The 21,042-nt window shown below is 44.6% G+C and overlaps 1 protein-coding gene and 1 long non-coding RNA gene across 17 annotated transcripts in view; one reads left to right on the top strand and one right to left on the bottom strand.

Annotated features, from left to right (window-relative positions):
* FHOD3 (formin homology 2 domain containing 3) overlaps positions 1 to 21,042 on the top strand; it is a 331,840-nt gene that overhangs the window by 289,202 nt on the left and 21,596 nt on the right. For 11 of the 16 annotated variants that reach the window (XM_053360827.1, XM_053360833.1, XM_053360834.1 and 8 more), the window contains 3 exons: positions 1,228 to 1,389; positions 12,430 to 12,620; positions 13,523 to 13,748. In XM_053360827.1, coding sequence (XP_053216802.1) covers positions 1,228 to 1,389; positions 12,430 to 12,620; positions 13,523 to 13,748 — 579 coding nt within the window. The remainder of the gene's footprint in view (positions 1 to 1,227; positions 1,390 to 12,429; positions 12,621 to 13,522; positions 13,749 to 21,042) is intronic. The other 5 variants (XM_053360836.1, XM_053360835.1, XM_053360838.1 and 2 more) reach the window with 1 other exon arrangement.
* LOC128399412 (uncharacterized) lies at positions 1,177 to 2,290 on the bottom strand. The gene is made up of 2 exons (XR_008327223.1): positions 2,130 to 2,290; positions 1,177 to 1,450 (listed from the first exon to the last, which is right to left on the bottom strand). It is a non-coding gene; the product is annotated as an uncharacterized LOC128399412 (long non-coding RNA).

Here is a 21,042-nt window from a genome sequence, read left to right as displayed (position 1 = left end):
GGCCACGTGACCCGGAAATGTCTCCGGACAGCGCTGGCCCACGGCCTCGTGAGTGAGATGGGCGCACAACCCTAGAGTCTGGCAAGACTGGCCCGTACGGGCAGGGGTACCTTTACCTTTACCTTTACCTTTTTATTACATAACTACTACTACTACTACTACTACTACTTTACTATTTAGACCCCATCCATCTGACTGGGTTGCCCCAGTCACTCTGGCTGGCTTCCAACATGTATAAAAACATAATAAAACATTGAACATTAAAAAACTTCCCTGTACAGGGCTGCCTTCAGATGGCTCTGGGGTCGGATAACTCCATACCCTCAGAACATTTCTCCAAAAATAGGGATGTCCTAAGGACAGGCAAAATTAGAATCAAATTAGAAACTGGAATGGCTTCTGTAAATCCAGGACTGTTCCTGGAAAATAGGGACACTTGGAGGAGGCACACAGAAGGGGCTCAGATGATGGTCGCAGGGTCCAGGTCAGGTCATATGGGGAGAGGTGGTCTTTGAGGTATTGCGGTCCTGGGTCATTTAAGTATTTGACAAAATAAAAAGCATAAAATATGAAATCACAATATAACCTATTATTATTATTTCTTCTTCTTCTCCTCCTCCTCCTCCTTCTCCTTCTTCTTCTTCCTCTTCTTCTCAAACGGTGATAGAAACTGCAGCAAAATAACACAAAGGTTTTACCTCTGCATGACTGCAGGGATGGCAGCTATCTTTTAAGGGAACCATAGCAAATTTGCCATCTAAAATATTTGGAGGGGAAACAGTAAAATGGGACAGTATAATGCAACACAGTTAGAAGGGGTGTGTCTGTTTGTGTTCTCTAGCTATTCCTTCCTATTCCCAAACACATCTGGTTGGGGTTTTTTTGTCTCCCAGCCCCTGCAATACTCAGTCAGAGTGTACTCAGTCCTCAGTGGTCTGTTTGGGCTATTTTAGGGTGAGTGCAGCATTTAAGTCCTCACTGGGTTTGTTGTTTTTTGAAAAAAGAATTAGCTCCATTAACACTGATGCTTTCAGATGAATGTTAACATGTAAGCTATGTATAAATCTGATTTTGCAGCTGTTTAGTAACATGTTCCATTTTAACCAAGGGCCTCCTGAGAGCAGTCTTCTCTTTCCCATCAGACATGGTATATTAAAAAAAAAAAATTGAGGCATGTAGAAGTGAATGTAGCATGCTGTTTTTATTTCTTTTCTTTCCTTCACATAGGCCAAAGCCTTTGAACTGAGCTACCTCGAGAAAGTTCCAGAAGTCAAGGACACGGTGCATAAGCAGTCTCTCCTTCATCACGTCTGTACGATAGTGGTGGAAAAATTCCCAGACAGCACGGACCTTTATTCTGAGATTGGGGCCATCACGAGGTCAGCCAAGGTACATTTTTGTGTGCTAGGAAATCTCCTTTTCCTATGACAGAAGGGATCTTTATCAGTTTCTGTAAGGAACAAAAAACAGTTTAAGTGTAATATCCAAGTTTTGCTTTCATGCTGCTTTTCTCCATTCTTCCTTATAAACAGTGAGCTTAGAAATATGACTTTGTTTTATGTCATCCACTTGGAATGTTTAGGATATAGGAACTTTCTCTGGCGTTTTCCCTCATTTTTCTGTCAAATGGTTTTCTCATCAAGGGGTTTGTTGTTTTTTTAACAAGCAGTCTATTCCGAAGTGAATGCATTGCTTTTAAGCTATAAAGCAATTAATAGAATTGATATCTGTCAGAACTATGCCACCCCAGCAAGCAGCTGAGATAATCTTTTAAGTTTTGGCTTCTCTTTTGTGTACAGAAAGCAAAGTGTGATGCCTTCTCAGTTCACAGGGAAACAAGACAGGTTCTTGGAAACGGTGCAGTGCTTTTGCATGACACCCCCAGACTGTGAAATAAGCAGTTTAACAAAATCTGCCCTCCTACATCAGCTTCTCAGCAATATTACAACACTGTATATCCATAGATTCTTTTAGAAGAGGAGAGAGAAAGTTAGGCATTGAGATAGAACAAGCATCTATCAGTCACTAGCGGTATATAATGAAGAGCTGGGACTGTATAGATGAGAAAAGAGTAGGAGACTATATAACCCTATAAATGTACAATAGATTTTGAAAGAAGCAATACTCACGAATAAGCCTTTCACGGGGATGCTTCTTCAAGATTCACAACTGCGGACCTTTTAAAATGTCTGCATATTGTCACAAACATATCAAACCATTGGCAGGCAGACATTCAGTAGGTGGTGAATCATTATCTTGTTTTAGTTACTTTCGGATGTTTCTACATCAACTACCTTCTAGGAGGAAAAAAGTGAGTGTTATGGTGCAAAAAATACGGTATCTCTGACCCTGTCTGTATTTCCAGAGAGGAGAGGAGTTCCAAGACGGGTGTGTTCCTACAAACCTCTGTGGTCTGGAATACCCTGCAAATATCATTCAGCTTCTCAAAAGGGCCCACGCCTGCTTGAATTGTGTCACTTTGTCACAAGCGATTCTATTACACCTGCTTTTTGTTTTCCATAGACTTCCGTTTGCCTTCACCCATGGAACCTCTAGATATGATTTCCTCTATTATTATTATTATTATTATTATTATTATTATTATTATTATTTACGACACAATATCTTTATTGTTATTGTCCCATACAGAACAATGAAATTGAAAAATCTACATAAGACATTCAAAAACCCCTTAAAATTCTGAAACCCAATTTTAAAATACAATAGACTACTATAGAGACTCCTTATACTGCATTTAAAACCAGATTTGCATTTGGGTAGAAACTGTTTCTCAGGCGGCTAGTCCTAGTCTTTATAACCCTGTACCTTCTTCCAGAAGGCAGAAGCTGAAAGAGATCATTTCCAGGGTGCGCACTATCCTGCGCTATCTCTGCAGCTTTCTTATGGCACCTGGAAGCATAAATTTGATCTAAGGTGGGAAGAGTGCACCCAGTTATTCTCTCCGCAGTCTTTACAACCCTGGACAGCATTGTTTTTTCCCTGGCCGTGCAGCTCCCAAACCACCTAAGTTAATACACTCCCCACAGTACAATGGTAAAATGCCATCAACAGGTCCTTTGAGAGATTGTTTTTCCAGAGAATTCTCAGAAAATATAACCTCTGCTGTGCTCTCTTCATCAGGTCTTTGCTGTTTTCTCCCCAGGTTAGGTCATCTCTCAACTCCATTCCCATTTTATTATTTATTGAATTTCTATACAGCCCTATAGGGACGCGGGTGGCACTGTGGATTAAACCACAGAGCCTAGGACTTGCCGATCAGAAGGTTGGCGGTTCGAATCCCCGCGACGGGGTGAGCTCCTGTTGCTCGGTCCCTGCTACTGCCAACCTAGCAGTTCCAAAGCATGTCAAAGTGCAAGTAGATAAATAGGCAGGAAGGTAAACGGTGTTTCCGTGCGCTGCTCTGGTTTGCCAGAAGCGGCTTAGTCATGCTGGCCACATGGTCCGGAAGCTGTACGCCAGCTCCCTCGGCCAATAAAGCGAGATGAGCGCCGCAACCCCAGAGTCGGCCACGACTGGACCTAATAGTCAGGGGTCCCTTTACCTTTACCTTTATACAGCCCTATACACGTAGGGCGGTATAAAAATTTTGAGCATTTGCCTGAGCTGGTGTTAAGAGAGAAAGGATCCACGCCACCCACCTGATGAGGCGGGGGGGGTGCATTTCAAGCCGTTTGTGAGATAATGGCCTCCTGGTTGTGTAGCAACAGTTAGCATATCTTGCCATTGTTGTGACTGTGTCACAATGCTGTGCGACGTTGCTAAGCAGCATACTCGGTCTCAATCAGAGGGAAAGGAACATTGCTGCTTTTCCTTGCCATCCAACAGGAGAGTTTTGGCAGCAGCCTTTATCAGCTACAGACACTGCGGTTAAGCTCTCAGTTATCCAGATGTCAAGGTGGGATGAAGGAGAAAATGTAGATGTGGCGTGTTCTCAGGTGATTTAGTTGTTTGGGCAAGCTAGAATGTGAAGCAGGCTGTGGCTCCACAGCGCTGGCTAAGGGCAGACCATGGCTATGCCAGCCATCCTGTAGCCTTATGAGGCTTTGTCCTCGGGTGGGAAAAATATTGCGCCCGGGAAAGGGAAGTGGGAGTCAACAGACACTCAAGGAATAGTTTCGGAGAAAAGGCTTTTTATTTCTACCATCCATGAACTGGTAGAAGGAGCAAGTGTGATAAGTCACGAAAAGCATGCACGAGTTCACAATCATGTGCACAAGCATATATACCCCTTTCCAGTTCCCTCCTCCTTTCTCCTCCCTCAGGAGTCCTGCCCCATGTTGAGGTTCCTGAGCATGTACAGAAAGCTGTCTTGGGACTATTGTGGACTCTTGGCACCCTTCCCAGGAAAGGGGTTTCAGAGTGTTCAGATATGTTTCAATCTCTTGTTCTGGCATGGTTCCAGGACAGAAAGCAAGTTGCAATGTGGTTCTTTAGCAAGGCCAGAAGGCATGAGAAAGGCCTGAGAAACAATGGACTGTTCTCTACCTTTGTTACACCAGAGCGGAATGTTTCTGATGATTGTGAACTCGTGCATGCTTTTCGTGACTTATCACACTTGCTCCTTCTACCAGTTCATGGATGGTAGAAATAAAAAGCCTTTTCTCCGAAACTATTCCTTGAGTGTCTGTTGACTCCCACTTCCCTTTCCCAGGCGCAATATTTTTCCCACCCGAGGGCAAAGCCTCATAAGGCTATAATCCCTTTTGGAGTGCAGCTGTGCAGGGAGTAAGGAGGCAAAACTGGTGCTGTGTTGAAAAGGAAGATTGATTGATTGATTGATTGATTGATTGATTGATTATACCCCACCCATCTGGCTGGGCTTCCCCAGCCACTCTGGGCAGCTCCCAACTGAATATTAAAAACACAATACAGTGGTACCTTTGTTTACAACCATAATCCATTCCGGAGGTCCATTTGTAAACCAAAACAGGTTGTAACCCAAGGCGCACTTTCGCCAATGGGGCCTCCCCAAAAAAATTTGTTCATAATCCCCCCCCCCCAAAATGGGTTGTAATCCAAAAAAAAGGTTGCGAACCAGGACACGCACTTCTGGGTTTGACGTGTTTGTAATCCAAAACGTATGCAAAGCAAGGTACCACTGTACAGTATTAAACATTGAAAACTTACCTAAACAGGTCTACCTTCAGATGTCTTTTAAAAGTAAGATTGTTGCTTATTGCCTTGACATCTGATGAGAGAACGTTCCGCAGGGCAGGCGCCACTACCAAGAAGGCCCTCTGCCTGGTTTGGATGCCTGAGTCTGGGTCCTATAAACATTAGAATTTCCTCTCAGAAACATTTTGTCTTACAGTTCTTTCCAAGTCTTTCCAGTTGTTTTCCTCCATGCTGTCTAACCTTATTTCGTGTAGCTTTGTTCATTCCTATGATGCCTGAGGTCTTTTTCTTTGGAACTTTTCTGGACTTTTAGAAACAGAAGAGGCTTACTGTAGCAAGCCCCGTTCCCACTTCTCATAGCTGCCACAAATCAGTGTTCCTGAAGTTGGAAGCCATCCAGGCTGCTAAAAGGCACAGACTCCAAAAATAGGAGAAATCGTATTTAAGAGAAATTGGCATAAATAAGCTTTGGGCATTTTCACTGAGGGTTACGTTACAGTTTGGATTCCACGTGACCCTCAAAACTCTGAAGAAGTTAAACAACAGAGACATAGATGTTTCACCTGCATAACTTTTCCTATGTGAACTTCGGTGAGAATAAAAATTAATTATATCCAGGCAGCGAGGGAATTCCCAAGCCACAAAAGTGGTACATAAGCAGAACATTCAGAAACGAAATTATGACTCAAGACACAGAAATGTTGCAGGCCCAAGTGCGGACAGTTCCAATGAGAAATAAAAGTGGGAGGCACCCAAAGTAAATGGTATGGCTGCATAAGGAGCTTACATATGAGCCGAGAGTTAAGAATGTCAGGAAGACTAAAGCTCAGAAAGAGCTCAGGCTTGCAAGAGAGGTTAAAAATAATAACAAAAGGTTTCATTGGCTGTGTTTAAAGCAAGTGGAGGAACAACCTCATGGTAAGTTATCTGTGTGGAGAAGACGGAGAAATGCTATAGGGTGTCATAGAAAAGGCAGAACTGCTCAACACCTATTTTGCCCAAAGTGGAAAGGAAAGTGATGCCCAACCTGGTGATAAGAGAATAAATGATAATACAGTGGTGCCTCGCAAGACGAACGCCTCGCAAAACGAAAAACTTGCAAGACGAAAGAGTTTTCCGTTTTGAGTCGTTCCGCAAGACGAATTTCCCTATGGGCTTGCTTCGCAAGAAGAAAGCCCATAGGGAAATCTCCGGGGACCTCTTTTAAATGCTGGCGGTGGGGAGCAAAGCCTTTCGCCCCCCTCCGGCCTTCAGAAGAGGTCCAGGAAGGCCGGCGGGGGCCGAAAGTCTTTGCTCCCGATGGCCAGCATTTTAAAAGCGGTCCGGGACAGCGGAGAAGTCTCCGCTGTCCTGGGGGCTTTTAAAATGCTGGCAGTCGGGAGGAAAGCCCTCCTGTCCCCGGAGCTTGCGGGGTGGGAGGTGGGGAGAAGGGCTTTTCTTCCCACCGCCAGCCTTCAGAACAGCCTTCTGAAGGCTGGCAGTGGGAAGAAAAGCCCTTGCCCCCCCCCCAGCCTTCAGAAGAGGTCCAGGGACAGACTGTCCCCAGACCTGGTCTGAAGGCGGTTTCCATAGGAACGCATTGATTGATTTTCAATGCATTCCTATGGGAAACCGTGCTTCGCAAGACGAAAAACTCGCAAGAAGAAAAAACTTGCGGAACGAATTAATTTCGTCTTGCGAGGCACCACTGTAAATGGGAGCTGCAGCCCCAAATGGGAAAAGAGATGGCAAGAGAACATCTAAAGCTAAAGGTAAAGGTAAAGGACCCCTGACAGTTAAGTCCAGTCACGAACGACTCTGGGGTTGCCACGCTCATCTCGCTTTAGTGGCCGAGGGAGCCAGTGTTTGTCCGCAGACAGTTTTCCCGGGTCGTGGCCAGCATGACTAAGCCACTTCTGGCAAAACCAGAGCAGCTCATGGAAACACCGTTTAGCTTCCCGCCAGAGTGGTACCTATTTATCTGCTTGCACTTTGACATGCTTTTGAACTGTTAGGTTGGCAGGAGCTGGGACTGAGCAATGGGAGCTCATCCTGTCGCGGGGCTTCAAACCACTGGCCTTCTGATTGGCAAGCCCTAGGCTCAGTGGTTTAGACCACAGTGCCACCCGCGTCCCAAGAGAATATCTAGCTACTTTAAATAAATTCAAATCTCCAGGGCCCAATGAGCTAAAGGGTACTTTAGGAGCTTGCAGATGTAATCTCAGAGCCTCTGTCTATAATCTTTGAGGATTCTTGGAGAACAGGTGAGGTCCCTGCACACTGGAGGTGGGCAAATGTCGTCCCCGTCTTCAAAAAAGGGCAGGGTGGTGGTGAGGAAAACCCTGTATGTTCATTTATTTTAAAGTATTTATAGACTGCGGAAGCAGAAAACTCCTAAGTAGCGTGCGTAATAAAATTATTGCTAAAGCAGTTAGAATCCACAAAACCTTTAAAAAAATAAAATAAGCATCCATCAATTGAATAAACTCTGCTTATACTCTGTTCACTTTATATTCGAAGTATACAAGTATCTTGCAGGCACAAAAGTGTTGCATCCAAAGGAAGCCCTCAGGCAGAGCTTCCAATTGTGTCATCCTTTTTAAGACTCTGAATCCTTGTTTCTTACTCCCACTGTCTCACCAACATCCCTGCCCCTGAAAGAAAAATACACACTGAAACATTTGGGCCATATTACATTGCTAAATCAATTATCTGAGAATCATTCCAAGGCTTCTTCTTTTGATTTTTAGTGTTGCTTGATCCTTCCTTCCTTCCTTCCTTCCTTCCTTTCTCTTTCTCTTTCTCTTTCTCTTTCTCTTTCTCTTTCTCTTTCTCTTTCTCTTTCTTTCTTTCCTTCCTTTCTTTCTTTCTTTCCTTCTTTCCTTTCTTTCTTTCTTTCTTTCTTTCTTTCTTTCTTTCTTTCTTTCTTGTTTTCTGCGTGTACATTCTGATCCACATCACCTTTTGGTATATTCTCCGAGTTCTTGGCAAAATATGCTCAGTCTGGAAAATAATATTATTCGGTCCCGTCATTTGTTCACAAAAGATCCCTGAAACTGCTTTTCTCCCAAGTAGGAAAACGGCTTAGGGTGGGATATGTGATTCTGAGCAGAAAAAATGGCGTCAAAGCAGTTGGTTTACCCACCAGCTCCTCCTGCCACTATTTCCCACTATTTGTTGCAGTATACAAGTCTGCTTGTCCGGGTTTTTTCAATAAAAAATATTTTTTAAAAAGCAAGAGATAACTGATATGGTTCCCAAATCTCCAGCGTGGCTCTGAGTCACAGCACAAAGCACAGGCTTCACAATTAGATGCTCCTTAAAAAACATCTATGCCAATGGTTTGACCCAGATTTTTGTCCTGAAGCACATATACAATTGAGCGAATATGTCCTCATTTTCTAAATGAGTCAGGATCTTGAAAGGGCTTCATATTTCACATTATTTACTATTCCTACTGAGGCCAAGGAATGAATTGTACTTTAAAGTTAGGTAGGAAAAATCCCATCACCAGACTGGCAAGTAAAGGAGACTTTTTAAAAAAGAAAGAAGCCAAATACCTTATATTACTCATTGTGCTTTTGGGAGGCCATAATTTGGCCCATGAATGATAGACACTTAACTAGAGCAAGAGTCACTTCCTTTATCATGTGGTTCGGTATTAACTTTCTGAGAGAGAAAAAATGAAGTTGCAGGAATTGTGGGGGAAAGGTGGAGCAAGTATTTTGTTGGTTTGTTTGTTTAATTTGTATACCATCCTTCATCTGTAGACCTTGGGGCGGTTCACAGCATAAAAATACAAGATAGAAAACACAAAATACATAATAAAAGCAATTTATAGCTAGTCCTTGTCACATTTCTGCAGCCTGTAATATATTTATCCGGTGTCAGCCTAAATGCAAGGAATAAGTGGGGTTCTACCTGGTAGCAGGACGCGGGTGGCGCTGTGGGTTAAACCACAGAGCCTAGGACTTGCCGATAAGAAGGTCGGCGGTTCGAATCCCCGCAACGGGGTGAGCTCCCATTGCTCGGTCCCTGCTCCTGCCAACCCAGCAGTTCGAAAGCATGTCAAAGCGCAAGTAGATAAATAGGTACCACTCCGCGGGAAGGTAAATGGCGTTTCCGTGAGCTGCTCTGGTTCGCCAGAAGTGGCTTAGTCATGGTGGCCACATGACCCGGAAGCTGTACGCCGGCTCCCTCGGCCAATAAAGCGAGATGAGCTCTGCAACCCCAGAGCCAGCCATGACTGGACCTAATGGTCAGGGGTCCCTTTACCTTACCTTCTTGGCGGCCCTTCTTGCCACTTACTAGGGTGGGGCCGCGGGAAGGTTGGGGCTCTGTAGGTGCCCATTGCTTTCAACTTTACAGCTCACAGCCCCAAACTCACTGCCCTAGAAAGCAGCAGAGACCATTGTGTTGACAGGGCAAGTCTATGTCAGCTGGTTCCTTTTCTACAGAAAGAGAAATAGCTGGGATTTGCATGTTCTTAACTGAACCTGGCTTCTATTCCATTGTAACGCAAACGGTAGCAGTTTGAGCATATGTGTTTCCACTCAATTGAGCTTTTGTGTAGTTAAATCGCACAGAGCTCCCTGTTTGTAGCAACATAAACCAAGCTGCAGGGCTCTGCCACTTAAACACCTTTTATGGTTAATGAACAGGAGAACCTTCATCTCGTTTACTTTATTAAGGAATTTATTGGCTTCCCCTACATTAAGCTTTACTAGCACGATTACACTGTGTTGACACAAGACTTTCAAAGTTCAAAAGATATCTTCCTGCACGGATGTGCAATTGCACTTGTTCAAAAGGAGCTGTAAGGATTGACTTCCGTAAACAAAACTGAGGTCTATTAGGGCTCCATTGCTCCCATTGTCATTAGGCCAGGAAAGCATGAAGCAAAAAGGAGGAATGGGTCAGGCAGCCATAGACTAGAGGGATTGATGGAGACCATTGTGGTCTGCTGGGATACACTTGGGTCCAGAGCTATCAGCACAAGTTAGTCTTAGAAACCAGGGCCACTCAGCCATGAGGCGAGTTGAGGCAACAGCCTCAGGTGGCAGAATCCACAGGGACAGTGTCAGATGCTGGTGGTGGTTGCTCGTGAGTAGCCAGGCAGGACTCTGACCTGTCTTTTACAGGTTTTATTGTGCAAGCTATTTACAGTGCAGATCCACAAAGTTCATGTCCGTCTTAGTCACTTGCAGAATCCGGGAGTGGCCCCTTCCGGTTTCTCCCCCAACACAAGAACTTCGGCACCCCAAGGCTCCTCCTCCCCTCCTTATGTTTCACCCCTCTGCGCAGGCTGGGCGATGGAAGGGGCGTGCGTCCCTCCTGGCCAGCCTAGCTAGGTGAGGCGCTGGGGCTCTCAGCAGCATCCTCGAGCCCTTTCCTCGCTTGACTGGCCCCTTCCCCCTCTTCTCCACTGGAGGTGTGGCTTTCCCCATCGCTGGAAGAGGAACTGCTTCTCAGGAGCTTTGGAGGCTCTCTGTATCCCAACGGCCCCCCTGCCTCCCTCCCCTGTTTCGATGGCTGTCCCCTGACAGACAGCAAATCGGCCACTAAGGAATGCATCTCCTCCTGCCGCAGTGGCAACAACAGCTTCTGCATGCTCCTTGGCGGCTGGATCTGCCATCTCCTCAGCAGCCCCCTGCCCATGCTGCCTCGGCAGCCGATTCTTGGCAAATAGGAGGTGCAGCTGGTCTCCTCCCACCTTTGTTCTCAATGTAGATATTTATCCCTCCCCTTGTTCTGCTGTAGAGCTTCACTATAGAAGCCAACTCCCAATTTCAACACACACACCCCAAGTTGATGGGCATTGCCATTCACATGGGGTGCGCATGCCCGTGATCAGTTATGTGGGGTAGGGCTTACCTGCCTCCTCACACACAATATTTTATTCAAGTTCGTATCCCTGATCTTCGCTCACACCTTCTCTCCTGCCTGGAAGTAGGGGCCACCATTTTGTGGTTTGCCTCAGGTGCCACAATGTCTTGGACCGGCCTTGTTAGGAGCACAGCACAACTGACCCAAAGGTGTTTTCAAATTGGCACCCCAGGTGTTCTTGGCCAAAAAGCAAGCAAGGCTCGAAGCCTTCAGGAAATGGTCGGATGGAAAATGAGAAATTTATCCAGTTCTCCAGGTGAGGGAAGCAACAGGGAAGCCAGTCAGGTGGTCAAAACAGGAAGAGCAAGACCAAAGAAACAGACAAGAAACAACCACCCAACTGCACTCACATCCATGCAAAACCTGCCTGGATTTCCCAGGTGACTTGCTCAGCAACCAGCCAGACTTCCAACTGGCCACAAACAACAACTAGGACTGAGGACTGAGGAACAAACAGGGCCAGAAAAGTTCAGCCCAGGGGTCCAATTCTTACAGTTTAGTAGCAGCTTCTTGTCTACTGACGTTGGTAGGCAGGCTGCAACCACAAGCAGTTAGCAAAACAGGGTGTCATTGAGCTCTAGTGAGCTGTCATATATGACTAGTAGACTGTTTTGTGTCTTGGGTCATATAGTGTGGACTAGATTTTGTAGGATTTGTATGTGACGGAAAACAAGATGCTTCCTCAGTTAAATTATTAACTAAGGATTTGTTAGTGGCGCTGTGGGTAAAACCTCAGCGCCTAGGGCTTGCCGATCGTATGGTCGGCGGTTCGAATCCCCGCGGCGGGGTGAGCTCCCGTCTTTTGGTCCCAGCTCCTGCCCACCTAGCAGTTTGAAAGCACCCCTAAGTGCAAGATAAATAGGTACCGCTTTATAGCGGGAAGGTAAACGGCGTTTCCGTGTGCTGCGCTGGTGCTGGCTCGCCAGAGCAGCTTCATCACGCTGGCCACGTGACCCAGAAGTGTCTCTGGACAGCGCTGGCCCCCGGCCTCTTAAGTGAGATGGGTGCACAACTCTAGAGTCGGACACGACTGGCCCGTACGGGCAGGGGTACCTTTACCTTTTTTACATATACAGCAGAACCTCGACTTACCACCGCCCCACCCGTGAACAATTCGACTCACGACCGCGGCAAACCCGGAAGTAAATACTGGGTTTGCCGCAATTCGCACACACGCAGGAGCGGCTTCTTCCATCTGCACATGCGCAGAACAGCGCTTCTACCAGCGACCCAGATCGGCTCACGAATGGACCTCCGGAATGGATTCTGTACATGAGTAGAGGTTCCACTGTACACTAATAATTGTATATAGTGATGATGATGATGATGATGATATGTGTATGTGTGTGTGTGTGTGTGTGTGTGTGTGTGTGTGTGTGTGTGTGTAGAAATATATATAAATCTAATCATTTTTTCCCTTCTTGTTAGGTTGACTTTGAACAACTTCGGGACAACTTATGTCAAATGGAGAAACGGTGCAAAGCATCATGGGATCACCTGAAGGCCATAGCAAAGCATGAAATGAAACCAACTCTAAAGCAAAAGATGTCTGAGTTCCTTAAAGACTGTGCAGAAAGAATAATAATTTTAAAAATTGTCCACAGAAGAATAATTAACAGGTAGAGTACCAGGGAATAATATGGATGGTGTACCATTGAGATGTCTCATAAAAAAATGATGATACTCGTAAGTTGTCTGGGCAAATCTGCTGAGTAGTAGCGAGTTTTTAGCAAAGCTGAGGTGAAGTCATCACAGAGAGAGGCTCATAATTGAGCCTGAGAGAGTCAGCTTGATTTACCCCTGCTATGAGCCTAAGAAGATCCTGTTGCTTTCTCAATGACAATTTCAGAAGTGCAGCAGAATCTACTTCCTCTTCAACCCCAATGAGCCTCCAAACTCCTCCAAATGAGCTCGACCCACTAGTATAAACAATAAATAAAACATCAAATAGTACAAAATCAAATTGAACAATTTCCACATAAATCATAAGAATATCTAATATAGAGATACAAAAACTGTATCAACAGGAGCTACCAAAAATCCCCAACCAAAACCCAACATGGTACTCCAGTCCAAGAGTCTGTTCAACAGACAGAGCTTTTGTAGCTGGAGTCAGTCCTGGCCCCTCCCTCCCAAACCAGGTGGGGAAAAGGCCTGCACGGCAGGGAGCAGGTCTTCCAGGACTCACGGCCTAGATAGTCTCTGGCCTCTTCAACAACTTCAGCTTTTGTAGTTGGAGTCAGTCACAGCCCACCCTCCCAGCCCTGGTGGGGAAAGGGCCTGCAAGGAAGGCTGGGAGCAGGTCTTGCAAGAGTTGCAGCCAAGATAAATTCATACTTCAAAAGCAGATTATCCACTGCATGCTCCTCTGACATACTCTGTCCTATAAACAAAGGCATTTCACCTAGATCATGCCATATTCCCTAAAACACCACCACTACAACAATTCCTTGGGGGGGTTGAGGGGCTTTCCCTTACTTGTGGGACGAAAGCTACAGATCACTCCATTCTGTTTTTCTAGGTTCCACTCCTTCTTGTTATTTATGGGATACCCGCCTTACGCAATCCGTGAAGTCAACATCAATAAGTTCTGCAAAATTATTAGTGAGTTTGCCCTGGAGTATCGCACCACGAGGGAGCGCGTTTTGCAACAGAAGCAGAAGCGAGCCAACCACAGAGAAAGAAACAAAACCAGAGGGAAAATGATCACAGACGTAAGTGGCAAAGTAAAATCTCATTCAGCGAAAGTACGTAGAGTTTTGTTGCCGGCAAATGACATACTATAAGATCCATTATCCAAACTGCTCTCTTTCATTTCTTCTTATTCAAGGAACTCTTGTATGAAAGTAGAAGGTTGTGCTGCATAACTCGTCCTCTCCAAGCAGCAGGACCTAAAGGAGCTCCTTTAGCCTACTCCTCTCCCAGAATTAGGGTACCATGTTCATACATCGACCCACTTAATCAGTACTCAGGCATATGTCATCTCATGGCTGCATCCAGCAGTAAGATCAGGCGTGAGCCACAGGATCACATGCCCTCTTACCGGCAGCCCCTGACTTCAGGGGCATACAAAGGGGGGGAGGGGGTGGGCCACCCTGGGCACTGCCCTGGGGGGGGTGACAAGATGGCCCACTGCCTCCCCCCAGCTGTAGAGCGGTGGAGGGCGCACATGCAGTCAGTGTGGGCGCCGCTCACGCCGCGTCCGTACGGGCTGCCACGCCTGTGCAGTCCGCACTGGCTGCCACTCGCGCACGCCGTCCATATGGGCGTCTGTACGGGCTGCCACACACACAGCGACCGTATGGGCTGCCGCACATATGCAGTATGAACAGATGCCGTGCATGCGTCATCGGGCGGTTCTTCCCACCCCTCGGTGTCCCGCCTCGGGTGACGGAGAGGGTTCCTCCGGCACTGCCCGCACATGCTGCTTCCCTTACTGGTCTTAGCCATGTTTAGACTTATACCAGTGACATTAACTACTGTTATTGTTGGTGCTGGTGTAACTGGCACAAGCCAGCAAGGGAACTGGGAAGGAAAGGTGCTGGCAAGGCAGGAAGTACATCGACTCGCAGATGCTCCCAGTTTCTTAACAACAATTACAGTGGTACCTCGGGTTACATACGCTTCGGGTTACAGACTCCGCTAACCCAGAAATATTGCTTCAGGTTAAGAACTTTGCTTCAGGATGAGAACAGAAATCGTGCTCCGGCGGCAGCGGGAGGCCCCATTAGCTAAAGTGGTGCTTCAGGTTAAGAACAGTTTCAGGTTAAGTACGGACCTCCGGAACGAATTAAGTACTTAACCCAAGGTACCACTGTATCAGGAATAGGAAGGTGTTCACATGCACGGTGGCACTTCTGTGGTGGAGAACAGGAAGTGTCCACTTGCACATGGACTGGATTATGGTGCCAGGCAATGGCTAGTCAATCTTATATATTCTCTTTCAGTGCAATTCTATTTCCCAAGCACCTAAGTCAGCCAGAGCTGCACTTCCTCAAACTTGACAACACTAACCTCTCTCCTTCAATGTCATAAAATACTAGCTAACCACTCGTTAAAGGGTGGTTTCTGATGACTACTTATGTCATCTGATAGGAAGTGCCTATAGAGGGTGGTGAATACAGCACAAGATATTATGGGCTGTCCCGTGAATCCGCTGGATGAAATAGCGGAAGAACGTTGCCTCAGGAAAGTGAGGAAAATTCTCAGGGATGATTCACACCCTGGCCGGCACTTTCTTGATCTCCTGCCCCCGGGCAGAAGATACGGAAGCATGATTAGCCGCACCAACAGGGTAAAGAACAGCTTCTATCCGTGGGCTGTTAGGCTGCTGAATGAAAAGATAACAACAGGGCAACTGACTTTCGGGTTTGGCGGGTGTGCGTCAGTAAACGAGGGGAATTAAGACTAAGAGAGCTGAGTGGGGGGTGCTTGCGTAATCTCACTGTATACAAGTTGTACAAGTGACAATAAAGTATTTCAATTTCAACTATATGTACTGATAACCATAAATGCTATTTAAATGTAATGGGGGGGGGACTGTGCTGGCACCAACCAAACGTTAAGTAGCAGAAGTACAATTTTTGCGGGAGGTTGCTTGCACTCAGTGGTACACGAGGTTCACCTCTGAATCAGAATCTGACGTAGGATGGGGAGGCTGGAGAGACATATTTTAAATAACTGACCTCTTATTTCATTTTTATAAACACTACAATTCTGATTTTCAGTTTTAACGATTAAAAATAGGTCTGTGCGTTTAGCTTTAGAGTTTTAAGGTTGAAATTAAAAAAAATTCTATGTGAGGCAAGTTCTAATCGGAATTATTAATTTGAGATTGGAATAGATGTTACCTAATAAGGATTGCTAATTGGGCTGCAGGGAAAGGGATGCACAGCCTACTTTTATAAAAATAAGATTACTTTTTCTCTGTCAAGTGACCTTTAAAAATCCCCCAGGACTTTTAAATCTTCTTTTAAGTTGATGCGGTTTTATTCAGTCCAAAAAAAGTTTAAAGAAGTGCCAGTACTTAATAAAAGTTTCCAGCTGTCTTCAAAATCCAACTCTGGAGTCTCCATTAGATGTGAATGTTTTGTTGCATATGGAGCTACCTCTATCTGGGCTTTGGCATGGGCAGCACTGCTCTGATTAGCAGCGTGGCCAAAATCTCGGGCAAGCTAAGTAAAAGAATACAATAAAAAAAAAACACCACTCCAGTATTATGGATCCAAATGGGCATTGGTTTAGATCACTGCCTCCCTATCATTTGTAGATCTTTCCTGGCAGTGATCTCTCAGACACTGGAAATTTGACTCATATTGAATAACTTTCAAACTGTATTGTTATTACACAAGGATTGTTTTCTTTTAAATCTGGCACCCCATTAAGAAAGTGGACGTTCCTCCCCCCCCCAACAATATTATATGCTTTTGGCAAAGCATAGCACTGCACATATTTTAAGTGCAAGGCAGGGGTCAGTGGACAGTCTGTTGTGTGACCAGGCGGCAACAGCCGCAGCCCCCGGGGATTATAAGGAAGGAATAAAGACTCGGACAACGTATATGGAATTAAAATTAGGCCACAACTTTATTAAACTTCCAAAAGTAGGAAGACCTTGGCTTAAGCCTTGGGCGTGTACCCCTCCCAGCCCCCCAATCGAGGGAAACTGGGGCTCATCAGGGTAAATGGGATATGGGGGTGCTCTGCGAGACGTAAGTGTAGCAGGCAGCCCAGCCCAGGGTCGTTCACTGACAACCTTTCAGTGTATGGCCAGTGGCACCCATATATATAACCTCTTTAAGAGGGGGGGCCTGGAATCGCCACCGCAGGGGGGTGAGTCACCACTTCACGCCCACCCCCCATATAGGGAAGATAGATGATAGATAGATAGATAGATAGATAGATAGATAGATAGATAGAACTTTATTCGGCTATAAGCCCACAAGGTAAAACCAATCAATAAATAAAATAGCATTTTACATTCTAAAATATCAACTAAAATATTTCAACGCATAATCTCCTTCACGTTACATACAGTCTCTAGATGTACCATATTGTGGCCTTGAATATAAAGATGGTGGATAGAGTTTACTAGATTTTAATAGTCATGCAGCATTCCATGAAGTCTTTTATATGAAAGAACTGAATTCAGGAATCTGGCAACCTGTAATGTTCTATAAGAGTCAATGTCCTGGAGTAGATAGGCTAGATGTAATTCAGGTGGTTTAGCAACAGTTTCCAAAATGATTGAATTCAGAATCCTTGATCGGGGAACAATATATGAAGGACAATTAAACAAGATATGATAAAGGGATTCTATTGATTTGTTGTCACATGTGCATAAAACAGAGGTTTTACCGTTAGAAAATCTATTGCTCAGCACATTTGAGGTGAACACATTAAATCTGGCTCTAACAAAAGCGAATCTATGCGACGCAACCGATAAGGTAGACAGATATCGAGGTATCTGGGACCCCATATAGGGAAGAAAAGACTAAAAGATTCCACCCAAGGCCATAACTGCCAAAGTTGTGATGAATTGCTACGGGGAAAACAAAAACCTGCCAATGCAGGAAAATTTCTTCCCAGTCCTTCAACAGCAACCAATCAAAGACCGCAGCAGCGCCAGCTAAACAGGAAGAAAAAGTTAACCTGCAAACAAGAAACATTAAACCAAGGGAGGGTAAGGAGGGTGAATCTCCAGAGACGACTGCCTGGCTATTGTTGGCTCCACCCCCTATTTATAAATGGGGCTGGCCCCATCTCCCAGCAAGAAACCTGATTACTGAAGCCGGGCATGAACCTCCAAATAACACTGAAAGGCAAGTCTTACTCTTTGCCAGTAAGCTCCCTGGGAACTGTAGCACCAAGCGCGATCCCACAAAGGGCACCCACAATGTAAAGTGTGAGTGCTCATTATCTTCAGAACCTTCTGCATTCATGAGACATGCTTATTCATAATCTCTTTCTTTATACATTTTATATATGTATTATCTCTCTGTGTGTGTACACATAGATATGCAAGTATGTATGTATCGTATAGTGCTGTAACGGCTCCATCAGCAGAGGATATTGGTTCATGCTTTGAAGCAACGGCAATTGGCTTTTCCATGGATTGCCATTTGTTCCGATTTAGCACTAAAGAGCGAGTTTTCCAAGGGAAAGTGGTGAGGCAAAGGCAAAACCACTCCGCCCTGTGTCTAGTGGAAGGGTGGACAAGCCCAGGGACAGGTTATTGAGGGGAAAGCAGAGCATGAAATCAGGTGAGGCAGAAAATGAATGGGAAGCAACTTGTTAGATCTCTTAATTACTGTTACGACTTTAAGTATTATTGGCTAGTAGAAAAGAGTCCCAGGGGAAAATATTCATTTTGTTTCATGGAGATAGTCTTTTAGCCTTAATAAAATAAGCAAGCTGGTGGAATTATCTCATGTGTGGGATGTGAAGGTGCAGTCAACATTCTGACAGAGGACTCCATGTTCTAACCGGTTGCTGTGACAACCAGTTTGTCGGTTGCTGGTAGTTTTGAAAGATAACAGCTCAGTTGCAAGTCACCTCAGGACCAACTTCCCTCTAGTATAGTTTATTTGCTTGTTATGCAATCTAAGCCTGCCTTCAGGTACAGTTCTGTAAACCTGAATGAATCTGAGAGTAAAATAGTTTTCTATTAACATGAATCAGATTTGTGTGTGTATTCTTTAAGAGGGATTCAAAGGGATTTTTAACCAGGAAGGAATCTTTCTTAGTAGAACTCAGACGAGTCAGCAACAAGCTGATCACTGCATAAACTTAGAAAGGGGATTGTTTAACTTTGCTAAAGTAAACCTTAGACAAATACAGTGGTACCTCGGTTTAAGAACAGCCCTGTTTGCGAACTATTCGGTTTACGAACTCCGCAAAACCGGAAGTAGTGTCCCGATTTGCAAACTTTACCTTGGTATAAGAATGGAAGCCGAACGGTGGAAGGGCACCGGCAGCGGGAGGCCTCATTAGGGAAAGTGTGCCTTGGTTTAAGAATGGATTCGGTTTAAGAATGGACTTCCGGAATGGATTAAGTTCATAAACCAAGGTACCATTGTTACCTGTAATGTTGTTCCCGCAAGGGGACACTCAGATTTGGGACACTACTGCCATCGTGCTCCAATCTTTTCTTTTTTAATGAATCATACCAAAAATCCTGTTTAAACTTCTAATAAAAGGTCTCCGGTGTGAGCCAGATAGGCAGAGGGAATGGTTTATAATTAATAACCTCACCAGGAGGATCAAGGATCTTAGTGGGATACAGTGCATCACACTTATTTCTATTTACATCTGTTTGCATCACTTCCACAGATGTAAACTGAGACTGCCTAGTCCCATCTGGCAGTTCCCCTACCTCCCGAGGAAAATAATGTGCAGCCAAAATAGAAATGTTGCCTTTAAAATTGATGGTTGGATCAAAAAACATTTGTCTATACTGCAGCCTTTCTGTATCTGCGACACAGTATATATCCAGTCTGTCATTAGAAAATTTTATTATTTCCATTACAATCTGAAAAGATAGAAAGCTTTTCCTGAAATTCTGTCTAAATCTGCCTCCCTCTTTCTTCAGGCAATCCCTTTTTGTCTTGAGAACTATGGCAAAAAGACTACTGCTTTTCTCTTCTTTGTGTCCAGCATTTTTGCACTAGACCAGATTGAGGTTAGCATAGATTGAGGTTAACCCTTCCTTTAGTGGAAGAAAACTGATCACGTTCTGACACTACTCAGCTCACTGACAATACTGAAGCTGGTCTTAAGAGTGTTTCCTATATTATATCAGGATGTCACAGGAATCCCCATTCAAGATATATCTGGACAAAAGTCATAACACAGGAAGGATGTATGCCCATGTCTACTTTATGATACGTTTAATCCGTGTGGCAGTTACATTAAAGATCAGAATTACAAACGAAAATTGTAATATGGACTACGAAGAAATAGTGTCTGGAGTTTGCCTTTTTCCTCCTCCCTCCAAAGTCCGTTTCCTTGTGTCATGCCTTTCACATTATAAGTTTCAAGAGGGGGACTGTCTTGTTACTATTCTGGGAGTGTTTGTCAGCTGAAGAGTGGGTTAAGAATGTTTTAAATAAATGTATCTAATCAAACAATAATGCAATATTAGAAACAAATATGCCACACTATAATCCACAATCCATTTTTTTTTATCAAGCATCCCCATTCATTTTGAAGGATTTACTTGTGGCCCACTCCACCCCAAAGGTATCATGTGACTGGCATTAATATTTACATTCACTTTGCCACCATTTAGTCAATAAATAGCAAATGGCCGTTGCAGCACACAAAGGCCCAACAACAGTACAGACCTTGTATGGTTTAAATCTCTTGACAGGATGTACAGATGATTAGAAGTACAAATATTTTACCTGTCCCCAAATGACCTTTTAGATTTCTGTCATTAATGCTAGGGGGTTACTTATATAGTATTGTTTTCTGGAGGGATATATTTTTACTGGCTTGCCATAATGAGAATAAGCAATCAGAGCATACCTACAGAGGTTCCTTTGGATAAAGGCTGGCTATCTTTCAGTGTCGCTAGGCCCAAAGCAAAACAAACAGCTCCCTCGTGGAACAAAACATACCCTTAAAAAGCAATGCTAGCCTGCTGTCGTCCGTCTCTCCCACAGCTAATCTTTCTTGCATTGAGTGTGCCGAAAACACCATGAAAGACAAAACAAACGAGTCCTTCATTTTTCAAATGCGAATGTTTCTGGAACAAAGAAATGAAAAGAAATGGATGGATTCAGATAAAATAATATCTGAGAAAGACTTTTTGTTAATGATTGGGCGCAATTCAACTAAAGTTAGACATAACTGATGGCCAAACTAGATGCGATATAGGAGACACATTAAGTGTTTCCCATCTCCCTGCCCCCTTAATTTTTACTTTTTTACTTTGCTGCAGCCATAGGGTGGACAATCCACATCTTATTGCAACAGTGCCACAGTGCAAGGGATCTTTTAACCACCCCCTTTGGGCTAATTTCACAGTCAAAACAGATCAAA

This window comes from Podarcis raffonei, chromosome 13 (genome assembly GCF_027172205.1).
Source record: "Podarcis raffonei isolate rPodRaf1 chromosome 13, rPodRaf1.pri, whole genome shotgun sequence".
Taxonomy (NCBI): Eukaryota; Metazoa; Chordata; class Lepidosauria; order Squamata; family Lacertidae; genus Podarcis; species Podarcis raffonei.
This window is presented reverse-complemented; position numbering and strand designations above follow the sequence as displayed.